The sequence below is a fragment of the Homalodisca vitripennis genome, chromosome 2 (assembly GCF_021130785.1).
Source record: "Homalodisca vitripennis isolate AUS2020 chromosome 2, UT_GWSS_2.1, whole genome shotgun sequence".
In the NCBI taxonomy this organism is placed as follows: domain Eukaryota; kingdom Metazoa; phylum Arthropoda; class Insecta; order Hemiptera; family Cicadellidae; genus Homalodisca; species Homalodisca vitripennis.
Genome location: NC_060208.1, coordinates 179,501,578 through 179,516,809, shown reverse-complemented (window position 1 = coordinate 179,516,809; position 15,232 = coordinate 179,501,578). Strand labels below are relative to the sequence as shown.

The window sequence follows — 15,232 nt, the reverse complement described above, 5'->3', positions numbered from 1 at the left end:
ATCACTTCCGGTCGGTAAATACCGTTGAAACGCTCTCTACAGATTCAAGTTTTAACGATTTTGGATTTCACTGGTTGAGTGGTTCAGGTAAAAGTGGTACAGTACTTATAATTATGTTAGGATATTGATTTTAGGTAAATTCAACGCCGACTAATAAAAATATAATTATCGAGAAAAAAAAACAAAAATAATTACTTCTGATTGGAATATACTAAGGTGAAATAATACCTCAGGCAGTGAAATCCAAAGTAGTCGGAACGTCTTATCAGTAGAGTTTTTCCGGTGTATTATCCGACCGGAAGTGATTTTTTTAATTTTTCTTCGATAATTATATAGGGATCAGTCGGCGTTCAATTTATACCTAAAATCAATGTTCTAACATAATTATAAGTGCCACTTTTATCTCAACGACTCAACCACTGAAAACCAAAATCGTCAAATCTGAATCAGTAACGCTTTTCCTCGATATTTTCCAACCGGAAATGAATTTATTGTTTTTTCTCGATAATTATATATGTATTAGTCGGCGTTGAATTAATACCTAAAATAAACGTCTTAACATAATTCTAAGTACCACTTTTACCTCTAACACTCAACCAGTTAAATCTAAAACCGTCAAATCTGTACAGAGCTTTTCTTCGGTATTTACCGACCGAAATAGATTTTTTTTCTCGATAATTATATAGGTACAGTGTACAGTTTAATGATAACAAAAATCGTCGTCCTAATACAATAGAAAACACCACGTTTACCTCAATCACTGAAGTCCAAATTAGTTGAAGTTCTAATCAGTAGAGTTTTTCAAGTGTATTTTCCAACCGAAAGTGATTTTCTATATTTTTTTCGATAATTATATACACGTCTACAGTTTAATTACACCTAAAATAAACGTCGTAACTTAATTCTAAGCAGTCATTTTACGTCCCCAAGACGAATTTGAACGAAGTGGTCGCTAATTTAAACTGTTCGCCGTGTTACGGTTCAGGTTACTTTGCGACGTCACGTGACCGCGCCTATAGAAATACCGTGATTACACTACACTATCCGAAAGGCCGAGCCCAAAAGTATCGATTGATACTTTATGATTTCAACGAAAGGACAATTATATTTGAACAACGGTCACTTTGATAAATTAAATCAATCAACTGAATGTTTGTAGACTAGATTAATGATAACTCTCCTTTTTTCTCCTGCTCTATGCTTTATTTTTTTAATATGTCTTAAAATTTCGGGGGGGTCCGGACCCCCTGGACCCCCCTTCGCTACGCCACTGGACTAGGCGTAATCACAAGTCAAACACTCGCTACGTCGTGACTAACCCACAACTACACAACATAAGTTTATATTTCAAGAGCACTTTTTATCCTAAATAATTTTATCACTCACTACTGAATATAAATAACAAACATTGACAGAATACAGCAGTAAACATAAACTCAACGTTGATGTCACAATAAATATGATCAGTATCAGCTGACTGCACAAACAGCTGATGTTGTCTGCTAACAATACTTCATACATCTATTGTATACTGAGATATATATATAGGCCTATATATATATATATATATATATATATATATATATATATATATATATATATAATTATTTGAAATTACAGACATGTAATAGTTGGTCTTAAAGCCTTATGTGAGATAAAAACATAATATAGCAATAAAAGTATTAGGTTAGCAAAATATATCAATGATGTGGCAAAAATTAGAAAAAATCAAGAAAATACACATTTTTTACTTACTTATTTTTTTACCTGAAAAAATGCTCAAAATCGCCTAAAATTTTGTATACATGTCTAGAACTACATGTTCTATCAAAATAAATTATTTAAAAAATTGCCGAATTCTCAAAAAATGACGAAGGTGGCGGATCCCCTTAATAGTTTTGTTTATAGATTTGTATTCAATATTATGAAATTACTTTTGAAATATACTTTTTCATTTAATTGTTTTACCGCAATAAATAATAATTATTATTACCTTTCCGTCACCAGCGTAATGGAAGTCAGAGTCAGTAGAGAAGACCAGCAACCTCCGGGCCTTTTCCCGCCAGCCGATCTGGTCCCGGCAGACGACGGCCTGCATGATGGCGTCGAAGCCTCCCTCAGGACCGTCTAAGTTTCCCGATGTCGGAGCCTTGTGCACCTCATCCTGGCACATGGTCAAATAAGTTACAGGAGTTACACGTGTCTGCAAACTTATCACATCGTTATTACAATCATAAAATAAATTACTGGAATTAATTTTCCTAACTTTCACTATAAAACGTGGACGTTTTTGAATAAATTTAAAGAAAATGTCTCACCGAGTTTATATGTTTCAGATTTTAATGTAAAATTGTGTGTTAATTGTCATGTAAACAAAAGCAAAAATACGTATTAAAAAACAATAATAAGTTAACTATTGTTATAACTAAAATACAACATAAAAATATAAAATGTAAATATAACATAATTAATATAAACTTTGCACAAATTGTAAGTCTCCTTACTGTAGATAGATATTTAGAATTTCATAAATGACTTCATTTACAATTGAAATTACAAATAATAGTAAACACAATAGAAGAATAACATAAAATAACACTGATAACAGTAAATTAATTACTATTTTAGAGTAACACAAACAAACAAGATATTAACTAACATGCAACATTTATAGCATTACAGCTAAACCTTTGATGAATTCGGCTTCCTACAGTCCAGAATATATTAACCCAATTTTACTAACATTAAACATTTACAAACTGTCTTAACAATATTTAAAACCTAACCTCTTCCTTACGAGGACACGTCCAATCATCAAACCCAAGAAATCTAAGAAAAACCTTTGAAAATTCATGATACTTTTTTAGCAGTGCTGCGCAGTATTTTAGTGTGTTTTTTTTTTTCAATTCTATAAATTAAAAAGCCTAATGACTAAATTAATACCTTTATTTGTTTTAGTATTCGCCCCAATCTACGTTTCTGAAGTACTGCCTGTTCAATACGTGGAATTTTAGTTCTAATTGTTAACTTTCTTAATATTTAGTTTTCCCAGTTATCTATCTGTTTAAACAAAATTCCATAAATTAACATACATTTATTATTATACCAAGTTTAACTTGTACCATGGTCAAATCCTAATAATTCGTAGCTTAATGACATGCATAACACAACCTCTACAGTCCAAAATATTAACTAGGCCTATAAAACTCTATAGGCCTTAAAAACAATTGAACCTTTAGAGTTTTTACATAATTTCATACGTTATCTAACTATGGGCCAGCAGGCTAACATGTACGATCATGAAGGCGCAAGCAAGCATAATTGAGACCATCGATGATTGAGACATGCCGACTTACGTTGAACTTGGCGGTGTCTGTTGTGAGCTTCATGTGGTTGCGGAAACCGTAAGGAGGTACACATTGGTCGCATGGTTCCTTTAGTCTATAAATAATAACAGTATCGGAGTAAAACTCCAGCAGTATCACTTAATTTATTTTGTGTGTTAGTTACTAATGTAGCAATATCTAAATTGTAATTTAATTAATAAATACTATGGGACAAATTATATACGAGTATAGTTTAGGATATAAGTATATTAGTAAAAACATAGGTAAATTTTAAATGTCAATTTCTCAAGGAAGGATCCGCGAAGGTAGGGTACATAAAGATAGCGGTTTGTCAGGAAGTCGACTACGAAAACTGGTTAAAATAGAGGTAGAGCTGTTGAAAATGTATCAATTCAAGAAGAATATAAATATGAGAACAATAACAATACTATAACAATAACAATGTGATACAATAACAATAACCATGCAATAACAATAACAATAAACCAAAATAATACAAGAAATATAGTAAAAACCATAACAACTACGTAAATTACCTATAAGCATTAGCAAGAAAATAAACTATGCAACATACAACAACAGACCATTACACTACCTAGCCATAACATTGAATAACAACTCCGCAACAATCACAGCCACACCAAAATACTATAAGTAGGCTTGTAATTGGATAGACGGTGCCCAATCACGAGCGCCTTTGGTGGGGTAATTTAAGTTAAGGAAGGGGACGGTAGGCTATATAAACTGATTCTCGAATATCTGCGATATTTTTTGTGTTCCAAGTATTATTTTAGTGGTGCACCCGTTCTTTCCTTTTTCCAAGACCGTTATGCATGGGATTTCAAGTAAATAGAAATTTTCTAGTCCCATTACGATTTTCATATGGGAAATGTTGTCAACTAACGTTAGCTCTCTTTCACAAGGAATATTGTATTATTTAGATACAAATGAATTAAGAAAAGAAGAGCATTCTGAATATTATTAACACAAAATTGCAAGAAAAAAAGTTTTGGCAAGATTTGTTCAAGTAAAGTTTTCAGCTTTCATTTTAGTTAAAGGTCGTTTGCAATATAAATTTAATTTTCAACAGTGATAATAAATTTAATGCACTAGCATTTAAAGTTTGCAGTAATAATTTTTGAAGGAATACAGTTTAATTGCAGTTTTTCCTTTGAATCTGTGCAAACTATAACAGAAAGTGCAACACGTGGTACGAAGAAGTTTTCTTTAAATTCGCTTATAATAGAGAATAAGTATATTTTATTTGGAATTGAATTAGAAAATGTTATTCTATTTTAATATTAAAAGAAAGTTCATTTTTTAATTTGGGTTTTATTTTGAGTCAAAATTTTAACTTTAAGTTATAATATTTTGTTTAAAAAAACCTTTTTTAACTTTTACAAGAAAAGTGGTCTTGAAAGCAATTGGTGATTAAATCTAAATATTTAGAATATCATGAAAAATATATTTTATTGAGTGCCAATTATAATTTTAAAGTTTTAATAAACTGTTTTTTGTTCAGTTAATAAATTTTAAAGTAATTTAAGAAAGTATTTTCATGCCTATCTTCAACAATAACCGTTACTGAATAAGAAAACTGGAAACAGAAATGCAGATAACCTAATTACAAAAAATGTAAAGATATTTTGTGGGTTTCCGGGATCTTTCTACAACTAATAATTAACTTATCTGTCTGCAAAATGCCTACACAAACAAAATTTTTATTATACATTTTACTCAACAATTTCCTTAGACAAACTGAAAAAACTGTTATAATTTTGTAAGCCTGTAACGATGACTGTAAAATATGAAACAATATTCTTATACTACTCGTATATTCGAAGAATTTAATTCAAACTATTAATTAGCATTTATCATATATAAACAAAACTGAAATTAACCTATTGAATTTTGGATGTTTTCGTATAAATTAGACGTGATCACTGACTGACCCATTAAGAATACTACAGCATTTATCAACAAGCCAGAAAGTTGGCTTCGGGCTCAAACCTTTGTAATATTCAAATATTACCTGTTTTATATTTTAACCCTTTCAGTGACAGATTTTTTTCTAAATAACGTGGCAAAAAGTATCAAAGCGTATGCTATATGCTGTTTCAAGAAGAGCCAGGCGAAAATTTGTTTTTTTTTTTGCATTCACCCACATTAAATGGTTTATATATTTTTAAAATAACATACAGATGAAATAATTAGTCTGGGCGCGCGGCTCTGGCCCTACTAGCCGTTCAACTCAGGTTCGGCTCGCTCGAGGTTCTATTTCGCTGTCACGCGCAACGTTTTACAAAACTCATTCCATTCAACACATGAAATGAGCATTTTGCCATTACTTTATCGTAATTAAAGTTACATCAAATTAAAGAACACATTCTTGTCTTTCCACCAATACATAAAAAATGTCAATTCTAAAATAATAATGTCTAAATTAGTAAAAACCAAGTACAGTTTTAGTTTGGTTAATTTTCATGACATGAAATTTTCGCTCTGCGAGGAAGTTTTTTTATTATCCAGTCAGTATCAAACTTCCCGTGGAAAAGTTTTAGAAAATCGATTAAACTGCATTTTTTGTCTAAAAAACTTTTTTCTACGACCCCTCATTCCGGGGGAAACTTAAGCGTTATCTTAAAATTAAAAAACACTCGGCGCGCGAGCTTCTCCAGTCTCAGTACGGTTCTTCAGTTCTTTTAGCGTGAAAGCAATGACATTTTGGCTTACCTATAAACCTTACCTAATATATTTTCTAGGATAAAATACGGATAAAAAGTTCAGTTTTTAACATTTTAAATCTTAAACTGTATTTAAATGGCTTTAAATATAAAGCTAGATCCTTACATAATAGAATAGAACAGTACAGTGATGTATTCAACATTCTCCAGAGTTTTTTAATTACAGAAGTAATTTAAAACATGTTTAATAAATAATAATAAAATATGTACAAAGTTAATACATACGCTTCAATCCAAAATCTTCAATGCCGCTCAAATCACCCAAGTCTTCAATGCCGCTCAAGTCATCTGGCGCGTTTTCACTGCTTTTCACTCTCACTGCTCCCGAGTGAAATGATCATTGATTCCACGAGATTGTCGATTTGGGGCTCAGGCTGAAGCATAATCATTTTCAATTTTTTTCACGTGTTCGCACTTTCTGGCCCATTCCTCTGCACCTATAAGTGAAAACTTTTCTTCCGCTAAAGACTTAATACTTGAAAAACTGCACTGAATATTTCTACTGGCTACGTAGTTTTTCACTTCAGCCCAAATAAGTTCAATAGGGTTTTAAGTCCGGGTGGTATGGTGGGAGCCGAAGCACAACATGTCCTCCACTGCTGGTCACTAGTTCATCAAGCTCATTACCTAACAAATCGCGGTTTATTTAGGAGAATAACCCTGTACTAGCTCCGGGACTAGCAAGTCATCCGAAAAAGGTATTTGATGTTTAGAAAGCCAATCTTTCATCAATTGTTTTCTTACTTTTTGAAGTAGGTGGTTTGTCTTTTTGTGCATTGTGATAGGGGGCGTTATTAACAACAATAACTGATCTTGGTGGTATGTTAGGCAGAAGTTTTTCTCTCATCCCATTTCATCATTGATTCCGTATTCACGTTATCGTGGTAATCACCCGAATGACTCGATGCCTTCCACATTGTCAATGCATTGGGAACAAAACCAGCTTCACTTCCTGCGTGTATCATGATCAACCGTTCCCCTTTCGAAATGGGAACACGCATTCCTTTAGTTGATTCGTCAGACCACGATGAACTTGACACATGACTTGTCAGTATATAAGACTCGTCTAAGTATATAATTGGACGTCCTTCATCTCTGCAACGTTTGAATGCTCTTAAATACGAAATTCTTTTTTTCTCTTATTTCATTAGTCTCGATCAAAAGCTTGTGGTTATTTTTTGTGTCCTTCTCCATCGAAAAACCAAGTTCTTTAAGAATGATGTTGAGGCTTGATTTTGATCCTTTAAAGTCGATCCGCTGTTTCAATTCTTCATGTAACAAAGATACAGTTGGTAGCTTGTATTTTAGAAGATGGAACTCGTACACAACTCGCCTTATCAGAGCTTTGTCAAAGTCATCCAATCCTGTAATAGGCTTTTTACGATTCCTTTTTCAATTTGTTTGGGGTGAGAAAGCTACTTTCACCATTGTCATTATTAACAGTTGAATTTTTAAGCTCTTTATTAATTCTTGAGATTTCACGTTCTGAGACGCCTGTAGCTACTGCTGTTCGGACACGGGCCTTTGCCAAGGGAATACTTAAAGTTTTTTCATCAGCCTCCTTTTTCATGAATGTACATACATTACTGACAATTTCACGACTTTGACTGTGCAAAACTCTACCCTTCAGTTTTTATTTCACGCGGTCACACATATTGCTTATGAAATAAGCTTCTTACTAAAACAAAATAACACAATACAAAAACACTGAACGTAATAATTATTCACAGTTAACTGCACACAGTAAATACACACAGCTTAGAACAACTCACTGTTAATACTGAAGTTTAACGATGCTCACTCTATGACAACAGATGTCACACTGGTATTATATTGTTTGGAGGGAAGGTTTGCTTGGAGGGAAAGATGAGTCACCAGTCAGACAAGCCCTTCCGGCTGGCCCGACCTTGAAGTCCGCCACCGTGGCGCGTGCACATCACGTTTTCAGGAATGAGCGATTCACACATCCCTCTTCCCCCCGCGCCATAGCCTACCACCGACCGGCCGCGCTCCCAGACATATTATTCTATCTGTACCAGAAATACCTTAAAATGAGTAGACTTATACTGTATAACTTTATAATAAGTTGTCTTATGTGCGAGGTACCTGTTGAGTGTTACTAAATAAAAACCATTTCAAATGTAATGTACTAATAAAGACTTTAACTTTGTTATCTCAACACATAAAATATCTTTGATATCTTTATTCTCAAAAACATAAAATTTAAAAATATCAATAATTGTGATAATATTGGTTCAGTTTATCAATGGAATATTGGTGCAATATTGAAAGTATTTATTTCTGAAATAGAATAGAATTGCAGAAGCGCTATGGGTGAAGTAGTCTGTACCCATCCTTTGAGTGGAAGTTGGGTGAAATTAAAAGAGTATTATGTGCACCATACACCCATCCCCTATATTGTAGTTGGGTAAGTTTAAAAAGGTGAGAGAAGTCTTTGCGCGGAAGTTAGGTGAATTTTAAAGTGTGAGTATTATGGGTACTATAGCAACACCCAAATCTTTTGTGGAATTTGGGTAAATTAAAACGGATGAATATTGCAGGTACCAGCGCATTCATATTATTCTTTCTTTCTCCCATTATTTTTTTTCCCCCAACTAGTTTTTAGTTATTAGCAAAAATGTATAATATTGTTTGGATCGAGGCCAGTGGCCAAAGAAGCAAGGGAGTTGATCTGTGAGATAGAACCTTTTTCTTTGTTTAGAGTTTGTTAATGATGATGGAAGGTTTAAAAGGATAATAGGATTTCGAACATATGCCATAGTTATATGTTATAAAATGTAACGTTTCGAAGATGAAAATTTATCCCCTTTATCAGGTGGGAAGAAATTTAATAAATTAAAAAAGATAGTATGTACATTTTCCTTTAGTAATGCATTATATTACCACCAGACTTCAATCCTTGAAGCATTGTGTTAAATATTTTAATATTACGACGGAAAATGTCTTAAATCCATAACCCTTAGTTTTTAGCATGTCTATTTGATCAACCACCGTTTTCAATAATGTCTCCAAGGCTTATTGAGATTCTAAAAATCTATTCTAACTGTAATATTTCAGTAAGTAACGTGAGAGAAGCAAAAGGACCTACAGATTGATATGGGTACCAAACTGCTCAAGGATGTTTCACACTTACCTACAGTTCAGTGCAGTTTCTACTTTCACCCCCATACATGGTAATGGAACACTTTTTTATTTTCAGTGGAAATATTTGTTTTGGAACCCCTCCCTCAAAACGTAACTAAAGCAGTTTGATAAAAGGTTTGTCTTATATATGATTTTTTGGATCTCTGTAAACACCAGGTGTGGCTTAAAAACAGGCCGGATTTGTCAAGTAGTTTGTTTATGAATACCTAGATACCTTTATTTAATTTGTTTGAATTGATTAAAACAAATGTTAATGTCCTAAACTATTTTATGGATTTCTTTAAACCAACTCCATCCGGGGTAATCAAATGACCAGGTGTAAAAATATTAAGCTACCAACGAACTAACAAAATATTTCAAAAACGAATAAGTTGGGTAATCAGAGCAAAAGTCTTTTTTTATAACCAATCCAATCTCCCTTATAGTATACTAAAAGGATATGATCACCCTTTCAATGACTATTTAACTAGTGTGTTATCAGTGCCTGTGAGAAAAGTCATTAGAAATAAATAAAAATAACAGTAGGCCTGCATAAAATAATTTGTGATATTCGAATTTTCCAATGTAACAATCCTAAATAAAATCTTTAAACAATTATATATTGCAGCCTTTAAAAACATATCAATGAAACATTGTCGATGGTAGTTTTAGTGAATAATGCCTTTATAATATAAATAAGTCATATACACTATGATTATAGTTAGTTGGTAGGCCTAACAGTCTGCAAAATCAAGATAAAAAATAAATTTTGGCAATAAAGAATTCCCAAAACTACCACACATGGTCATTTCTTTACATAAACCTTATAGTTATCCTAACTAAACATGACCAATGCTGCCCTTACTGGATGGGCGCTGTACTGACGTAGGGCATGACCGCTTTGTCTACAAAGCTGCCGAACCCCAGGCGGAAGTTGCTGGTGATGTTCTGCATTCTCTTAGCCAACACATCACCCAGACTGGATAGCTTCTCCTTGTCATCCCTCATGGAATTGCTGAGGTCCATGAGGTAATAGAGGTCCACAGGGTAATCCTCGGCCTGAGCATAATGTACCGTCATCCTGTAAGCCTCATCTGCAATACAAAAGCTAGCATGTATGTGTAAATCATTACAGTAATATGCTCATCCATGTACTGCAGCATATTGTAACCCTGTAGGAACGGTATGCTCATACTGAATGTTTAAATGTACTTAAAACACATAATAAGGTTAAATTCACTAATAACGTCTACATAAAACTATTCAGCTTTGGAATTAGAAGGTGCTCAATCGAAATTCCTTGAGCACGCATTATGTTTATTGTGTCAACCCCGAAAACCAGAAGGAAGGGTAATAGAAAAGCAGGATATAGGACAACAACCAAGAAGGCTCCTGTTGCTGAGTTAGGAGATCATAACTACCCCAGTCTGGATTTCCTTCCAGTTTGACAGAAAAGATCTCTCTCGTATCTACTACGAGTGTCAAAAATCTTGTGTTTTATCCTCAGGGTAAAAGGAGAATAAATAATTTGATCGGTCAACGGCTTATATTTACTAGGCTAGTCAAAGCCCTATAGATTGTTTGACTCCCTTTCTTCTGCTTGTCCCCTGAGGAAGAAGCACAAAAAGTTTGTAAATGGTAGTGGCAAACAAAATTAGTCCATCTCCTAAAGAAAACTGATGATTGATTCACCTGGTCAAAGGTATTTTCAAAATCTGTATAGATTACACCAACATGACACTCTTCATATTATAAAATAAATACAACAATCAGAAAAGTTCAATATATAGTAACAAACCTGCTTAGAAAGAACCGTCCTTTCTAGAATGATAGGAATTTACATGTGCTTCTTAATGATTAAGTCATGGGCTGACTATATTGATACAGGTGATGATTACAGGTTGGGGGCCCTTTGGCTTGTTTAAAATTTTCAGAAGATACAGTTATTTTACTAGAGATTAAGAATAAGAATAAGGACATTTTAAGGAATTGTATATAATTGAGACAGCTCACTGATTCTTATCTTGAGGGAGACCCGCTGGGGTGAGATCTGCACAGCCTCGTGGTTGGGCGATGATGAAGATGAGGAAGACGATGAAGATGTGGCTGTATTGGTGGAGTACCCGTTACCGGAGTACTTGCCCTTACTGAGTCGTCTCTGCTCTATGACCCTGAACTCATTGCCTGGGTCCACGATGTACGACTTCTCACACTGAACACGAGGGTTACCACTTGGCTGGTAGCAGCGTTGACGGTCTTCAAATCCCTGCTAGTCGGGTTTAAACGTTTTAGAGATTTATAAAAACACCAGTTATAGTAAGAAATTTGAAGAACATAAAAACGTTATGTGTAGGTTATGAGTAGCTAAATTTAGGTAAACTAAAGTTATTGCAGTGACAAGATTTAAATTATATGTCATCCATAGTGAGGAGAAATATACTCGTATGTATACATTCTGCTAAAACTGTAATGATCGAATTTAACGATACCACCAACACAAACAATTTTCAACACTTCATACTTTTAATTTTTTCCTAGTGTTCTGGGAAATGGCAAATTAAATTAGGCTAAATGTTTCATTACAATTCCTTATTGGACGTCGTAACAGTATTTGTTAATCACGTAGAAATAAGAATGCCCCTATAGAAAACCCAATCAATAACATTTTATATAAAAACGGCACTCAACTCTGGATATATACCACGGTTTCTGGACTTTGCAAGTTCATTTTCTAAATAAGTTGTTACACAACAAGGTCTACTCTAGATGCACGCTATCACGAATTGTCTTCCTTCACAGGACATGTAGATTACTCTATGTTATGCATACAACGTAAGACGTAATAATGACTGCGATCTGCCAGCATTTATGATACAACATTAAATATTCACTAAATACATTTTTATTTGGACTTGGTACTGTATTGGAAAGAAATCACACCTTAGTTTGACAATCATCAATTACTCAGGTTTTAATTACAAAATCACGAATTCCAAAGAGAAATTTGTATAAGAGATAATATTTAGAGTTAACGTTTTATTGCTATATCATTGGTACTTGTTGGGAAATCAAACAATGTGTTTTTGTTATAAAAATCATATCCAAACATATCTGGTTGTATATTTAAAATAAAGAAATCCCTACTTGTTTCTATTGTACAACACGGGATTGAATTTTGATAAACAGTGTCAAGTGCCAAAATTATTTTTTAAATCCAAAAGAAATGTTTGAGGACTATTACAGTGTCTTCCTTGAGATCCTCTTGTAAGCAAAAGTTTACAGTTTAAAATACTGACAATTCTAACAACTTTTACATTTCAAAGTTTTATTGTTGCGGCAAACGGATTACAAACAAATACTCAATAGGTTAATAGACCAAGGGTACAACAGTTGACAAAAAATCATTTTCGATATTCCACACATCGGCTGACATTATTTGGAAAAAACCCCTCTTTATATGAGGAAAATAATCTTTAGTAAATTACCTCGATCACTTAAGAATAATGTAAGAAAGGGATCGTTCGTTTAAAACTAGCCTAATACAATTTTGAATTGGGGAAATATTATTATGGTATTCAGGAAATGATGGCAACACATAGTAAATAAGTAAAATGTAAATCTGAGTATGTTTTAATTTTTAATTTAGCTATGCTATTTTCTTATATTTATTAACTGGCTGTAATGTTATATTTAAAATTACTCCTGCCAATATAATTGACAACGTTAGCTGTTTTGTTAGCTTTGCTGATGTTATGTGATAATTAAGAATTGATTGATATATATTCATAATCCCAACTTACTGACCTGGGGCTGGGCGCACCAGGCGCAGGACGGCGTCTGTATACAGTCGTGACAAGTCTGTTTGACTGCGCAAGAGTTCTGTGTCAACTTCTTGGACTGCTGGCAGTGTACAGACACGCACACTACACTCAGCATCAACATCCACCACAGCCGCACCTCCATCTGCAATCCAACAACATATTCTTATATCTATATTATGTGGGCTGTCAAGAAAATAACCTTTGTTTCCGTGTAGCGTGAGCAGTGGTGAAGTTTGTACCACTTGTTTGTTTACAGTTGTCAAATCTACATTATGAAGAGTAACACGAAAACATGTAACATACGCCTATAATTTATAAATCCCATAAACTCTTAAGAAATTCCTGCCTATTTCTAGTAGTAGTTGTATAAAGTCGTCACTAAATAATAAAATTCTAAAAACTGTTAGAATCACAAAAGACGGAAACACAGAAGGAGAAAGTCTACTGAACAGAGTTATGATTGTTCATAAAATTCAGGTAACCTACAACAGTTCTGAGTCTAATCAAGGGCTTCAACCTACTCATCCCAAATATATCTCAACTCAAAAAAAGACCTTCAGAACGCTTTTCAGAACCTACTCATCCCATCTATCAACCCAGATAAAGCTCTTCAAACTATCGGCTGAACAGTAGCTGTTGCGATTCGCACAGGGCATTTTTACCACCTAACTTACATTCTGAACATGGCTATAAAGGAATTTCATTGATCGTGAATTTGAAAAAGTGACTTGGTTCAATACTTTGTATCTAGCAAGAAACCTCACGGTGCCATTATCAGATTCCTTTAATATTGTATCTGACAATATAATTTGATGGTGATTGCAGACATAATATTGGTCCAAACATGCAGAACCAATCCCACTAATATTATAAATGCGAAAGTTTGAATGTTTGGATGTTTATATGTTTAGATGTTTGGAAGTTTGTCCTAGAATCACGCTGAAACTGCTATATTGATTGTGCTGAAATTTGGAACAGGTATAGCTTTTGGTCTGAATTAACACTTATGTAGAGTGCTTTTTACCACCCATAACACATTCATTTCACCAAATAAAGTCGAAATCAAATTGAAAATTTTGTTTGTTTACATTCGAATGTTATGATAAGAACGAAACGTAATAAAGTTTCATAATTCAAATTAAACTGGCACTAAACAGCTGTTGACAGCTATAATTCGACAAACTTTCTGAAACATATGTTTACATTAAAATGTTATCAGTAATAAGTAAACAGTGCTTGATCGGTAGTGTAATGCAGATAGTAAATAAAACATTAATATATAAATTTTACTCCCGATTGCGCCAGTGACGGATTAAGGGGGAACTCCACCTAAAAAATGACTTTTTTATTTGCAGTGGTAATATTTTTTTATTAATGCAGTTTGAAAGAGCATCAAAAAACAAAACTTTTAATACCATACATTAACATTTTTGCAACCCCCCCTTAGGGGTAGGGGTGGTTTATTGCGGAAAACTTATTTCATTGGTGCAGATATATCTCAAGTTAGGTTATAGGTAGAACCTATTTTTTTTTTTTTTTTTTTTAAGATTATACTATTGTTTGCAAAGTGTAGCATGGGTTTGATGAGATATAACACTGTTCATTGTTTATAATTTTTTAAATATATTTTATTGTTGAAAACTTTATTTTTACGAAAGGAAACAAAATAAAAACTCTTTCATACATTATTTTATAAAACCAATGCTACAGTTTGCAGACCATTTTATAAGCTTCAAAATAAAAAAAAAATTATGGCTCTAGCTATAACCTAACTTGAGTTATGTCCGCACCTAGCTGCGAAAACAGTGAAAATAACAAATTCTGAATAATAGAGTTTAAAGTTTATTTTTACTTATAACAGTGGTTAAATGAGCTATAAACATACTTATATTACTTAGGATCCTTGCTTTCTCACCTAAAATTCACCAGCTCCATAAGTTAAACCTTCTCCTTCTTTTAGTTTTTGTTCTCTATAATGTTTTATCATACGCAATTTTTTTCTGTACTCTTGAAAATACTTTGTTTTCTTCAATTTTGCTTGTCTGATTCTTCTCTTATCTCTTCTTTTCATGATTACATTACTTTTATGCCCAATTGTCATTCCAGCAGTTGTCATAACAGTAGTTATAGCTGTATTACCAAAGTTATATTCTCCAATAGCCGCAGCCACCGCAGT

The 15,232-nt window shown here is 33.3% G+C and overlaps 1 protein-coding gene across 1 annotated transcript in view; it reads right to left on the bottom strand.

The window, feature by feature from the left end:
* Window positions 1–15,232, bottom strand: part of LOC124355112 (integrin beta-PS-like) — a 156,243-nt gene that overhangs the window by 136,799 nt on the left and 4,212 nt on the right. The window contains exons 2-6 of the mRNA XM_046806069.1: window positions 13,040–13,198; window positions 11,249–11,501; window positions 10,101–10,329; window positions 3,357–3,441; window positions 1,994–2,164 (exon numbers count right to left, since the gene is read on the bottom strand). Coding sequence (XP_046662025.1) covers window positions 1,994–2,164; window positions 3,357–3,441; window positions 10,101–10,329; window positions 11,249–11,501; window positions 13,040–13,198 — 897 coding nt within the window. The remainder of the gene's footprint in view (window positions 1–1,993; window positions 2,165–3,356; window positions 3,442–10,100; window positions 10,330–11,248; window positions 11,502–13,039; window positions 13,199–15,232) is intronic.